The sequence below is a fragment of the Rosa chinensis genome, chromosome 2, assembly GCF_002994745.2.
Source record: "Rosa chinensis cultivar Old Blush chromosome 2, RchiOBHm-V2, whole genome shotgun sequence".
Classification (NCBI taxonomy): Eukaryota; Viridiplantae; Streptophyta; class Magnoliopsida; order Rosales; family Rosaceae; genus Rosa; species Rosa chinensis.
In genome coordinates this window covers 61,569,924-61,574,126 of record NC_037089.1, presented here as the reverse complement: position 1 = coordinate 61,574,126, position 4,203 = coordinate 61,569,924, and the positions used below count along the sequence as shown (strand labels likewise).

Genomic DNA, 4,203 nt, shown 5'->3' with positions numbered 1-4,203 from the left:
TCATGCTCTTTCCATCTATTTCATTAATTTCTGTAGCCATCTATAAGAGCTAAGGCAAACTTAATCAAAGTGTTTCTTTTAGTTGTTTCGAAATTTTTTAGGGTGTTATATATATATATACACACACACACAAAATTTCTCAGGTAAGGATATCCATACTTAAGCTTATGGAATGAATTTCCAGTTTTTGGCCACTTTTCAATCACATATTCACATCTTAACCATTCAGTTGTTAGGTCCTAATCTATAGATCATCTCTGCAAAATTTCAGCCAAATTGATGATCGTTAAGGCATCCAAAACTGCAATTTACACGAACAAACCGAATCTGTCAAAATGGAACCGTTCGTGTACATTGTTGTAATTTGTAGTTTTGAATGCCTTAACGATCATCAATTTGACTGAAATTTTGCAGAGATGATCTATAATGATAATGATAATTCACTAATGTGACATGCAAAATTATATTGTATGTGACTATAATTTCAAAATACATCACATAATAGTTGGGAAGAAAACCAAGAGTTAGACAAGATTGATTGAAATTGGTAAGTACAGAGGCACCCGTGATGAAATTAAAAATGCAATGACACAAATAATTTAAGCTGTAAAAATTAAGGAGATAAAATGAAATTTGCCCAACTAATTATTAAAAAAAAAAAATACAACTAGTTCAAAGCAGAAATGGCACAAGCAACACGACGTCGTTCTTCAGCACGGGAAACTTTTAAATGACCAAACTACCCATCTTCGTCCCTCTAAAGAAGAAGGTGTATCATTTCAACCCTGAAACGCTGAACAGAAGACTATAAGGCTAAGGCTCTCGGGGTACCATCATTTGCATTACATCAATTATGGGGAGTCTCTTCGGTTATCGTGTAAGTCTCTCAGTCTCTCTCTCTCTCTCTGATTCTGCGATTCCAATTCTCTGTAAAGATCATTTCTGGTTCTTAGCAAGTAATTGTTGTACGAGATCCGTAAAATTTCTGAGAAAATATGTGAATTTTTCAAGTTACGTCCACCGATTTGTTTGGTGCAATTGCTTGGGTGATTGTTTGAGTTCACGTCTAAAGATCTTTGTATTTCCTTTGATTAGTAGCAAAACGATCCAGTTTGAATTTCAGATCTTTTATGTATTTTGTAAGCTTGATAGTTGATACCTGAAGTCACCAACTGATGTGTGTGAAACATATTATGCTGTTTTTGGGCGGTTTTACTGATTTTGAATCGATTCGGCATCTTGCAAATGGGAGTCGTAATGTTCAATCGGAATTTAAGATCCAAGGATACAGTGCTGTTGTCAATTCTGATAAGGATCTATTAGAACCTTGGCTTAAATTCCGACAGAGTTTCGGTAGAAAATGTGAATGTTGCGTTTGCGTGTGAATTTGGACTGCATCGATGCCATTTGAATAGAACTTATGATGATGTGAATTAAGTGGATCGATTAGGCTAACTGCGTATAGGATTTGAAGTGATCTTTACGCGTGCTGTTCTGATCCGATTTTTATTTTATCTAGGATTCGAGCCCATCTGTGAAGAACATTCTTCTTCTAGACTCTGAAGGGAAGCGTGTGGCTGTCAAGTATTACTCTGATGATTGGCCGACGAATGCTGCAAAGCTAGCTTTTGAAAGATCTGTGTTTGCTAAGACTCTAAAGACAAATGCAAGGATAGAAGGTATGCAGCAATGATATCAGTGAAGTAAATGCATTGCCTGTCCAGTGATTTCTTTTTTCTTTTTCTTTTATCGATATGCTACAGAAAGTCATGTTATATCACCAGATTTGCAGTCTTCATAATTTACTATTGTATCTTATGCAGCGGAGATAATGATGTTTGAGAGCCACGTTGTTACATATAAGTTTGTGCAGGACCTTCACTTCTTTGTGACTGGAGGTGACGATGAAAACGAACTCATTTTAGCCACTGTACTTCAGGGGTTCTTTGATGCAGTTGCCCTTCTCTTGAGGTAAACTTGATCATAACTTTTGCCTTAAGCTCCTTTCACTTTTGATGATTATTTATTTCCGACCTTTGCTATATATTCATACCTGTCCTACTTGCAGGAACAACGTCGACAAAAGAGAGGCACTAGAGAACCTGGATCTCATACTTCTATGCTTTGATGAGATCGTTGATGGAGGGTATGCAATATATTTCTTATACAACTCTAAAGTTAGCACACTCTTCGAATGATGAGTATGGCAAAGTCACTTAGATGAAGTGGGCTTGGTTTGTTCTTGACCTTAGTTTTGTCAACGAGTATCTGATTATACATCTCATGTAGTTAACTTGTATTGCAGGATGATACTTGAAACAGATCCAACTGTTATCGCAGGAAAGGTGGCAACTCATACCATGGATGCTGATGCACCATTGTCTGAGCAGGTAATGCAAACTTTCTGTTTAAGGGCCTGTTAGGTAGTGCTAAAAGCGCTTTCAGACGCTCAAATGTTCTTCTGGCGGCATTTACCAGAAATAGCTGAAAGTGTTTTCTGGGCTATTCAAGCACTTTTCAGTGCTTCCTCCCAAAGTGCTTCAAGTGCATTATAGGAAGTACTTTTGTAATGCACTTGTAGCACTTGTGTGATTCTTACAGAAGTGCGTCCGGCAACAGAGTTGTTGAGCAAAAGTGCTTACTGCCAAAGCATTCCCAAACAGGCCCTAATTTGTTGATAGCTTGCTATCTAATTTCATGAAATCTTGATGTACAATTAATTTCAGATCAACTGGCGGCACTAACCCCACTAACACCCTAACTTTACGAACTGGTATACAAACCACAGCTAGGCCACCTGCTACAATAATTTGAAGCTCTTCTTCTTTAGTATTAATCTAATCCTTGTCCTCATTTTCGAACTCTGCAGACTATAACACAAGCATGGGCTACAGCAAGGGAACATCTAACCAGAACCCTTCTAAAATGATTTGTGTGCCAACGCAGTGAATCAGTTGGCCTTCTTTTTGGTGTGATTGATGAAATTTTTTTGATATTGACAAGGTCATGCTCTCTTAATTCATGTTGTAGATGTCATTGGATTATCAGCTGGATCATATGTTATGAGCTTGTCTCCTTATATCATTATTCTTTTGTGGGCTTCATTATTGGTTGCTTTGATTCATTTGATTCATCTTAGAAAAGGTTAAGTTCTTGTTTCTTTTATTTCAAATCTGAAGATTAGGTTCTTTATTACTGAATTGGAAATAGATCAATCTCCTGGCTCATTGACCTGTTAAATGAAAATGTGAAGGCCTTATTCTCGCCGCACCTAAAAAATTATTGGTGCTGCCATATCCTCGCTGGGGTTTAATTAAACACGAAATGCTTCGCTTCATGAAGGTAATGAGCTCCTCGGCCCCGCAATGTCTAAGTTCGGAAGTTTTCCTGGCTGCACCATGAAGTGAGACTTTCGTTTCACAACGACAAAGCAAATGTACATTGTATGTTCTTGTTGGTCTTTCAGTACATACATAATAAATAGTTTTCCAAGAATCTAGCGTAGTTCGCTATACTTTGTAATTAAGGCAATAACAGGTCTTTAATGCCCTTATATATTCTACGCCGCATGCGCGCGCTGATGTATCAACAAGCCTATAGTCTTGCTCTTCAGGTCTGAATAATCTTTAAAATTTTACTTTGTTGCAATTGTCGGTTTTCAATGAAAAATTCCCAAGCCTATAGTCTTTAACTTCAGGTCTGAATAATCTTTAAAATTTAAGCATCATAAGATAAAATGTTGCAATTTTCGGTTTTCAATGAAAAATTCCCAATAAGCACGAGTCATCTGCTCATATCGACTACATCCACTGTAGCCACCATAAAGACATATAAATAGATTCTCATCAATGCTTTACAAACCTAACAGTATATGGGAGACCTTCGTCACTGTTCTTACAAACCTAACAGTATTTGGGAGGAAGGTCACTCTGTCATTGTTAACGAGTCATTATTATTAGAGGACTACTAGGATCCAAATGTACTCAATTTGTACAATATCATATGCTCCTCTAGAAAGTAGAAACCATTGCTTGGTCTTAACGAGTCAATAATACCCCGCAGTTTACACGTTTGCGCGTTGCTCTTTGCTCTTGGAAAATATAATGCAGTTGTTGGTATCATTCCAAAAATGAAAATCAGTCTACACCGACTAGCCTTCTACACTGATTAAAATGGAATCAGCAGCTTTCATTTAACAATTCT

At 37.1% G+C, this 4,203-nt stretch overlaps 1 protein-coding gene across 2 annotated transcripts; it reads left to right on the top strand.

Moving 5' to 3' along the window:
* The first annotated feature begins 721 nt into the window (after positions 1-721).
* Positions 722-3,113, top strand: LOC112188113 (coatomer subunit zeta-2). 2 transcript variants are annotated; one of them, XM_024327162.2, is made up of 6 exons: positions 722-877; positions 1,520-1,679; positions 1,824-1,971; positions 2,069-2,146; positions 2,306-2,390; positions 2,870-3,113. In XM_024327162.2, the coding sequence occupies exons 1-6, from the start codon at positions 854-856 to the stop codon at positions 2,927-2,929; spliced, it is 555 nt and encodes a 184-aa protein (XP_024182930.1). In that variant the 5' UTR covers positions 722-853; the 3' UTR covers positions 2,930-3,113. The 2 variants fall into 2 exon arrangements, with proteins under 2 accessions (XP_024182930.1, XP_040369694.1); XM_040513760.1 differs by lacking the exon at positions 2,870-3,113 and adding an exon at positions 2,727-2,759.
* Positions 3,114-4,203: the final 1,090 nt, after the last annotated feature.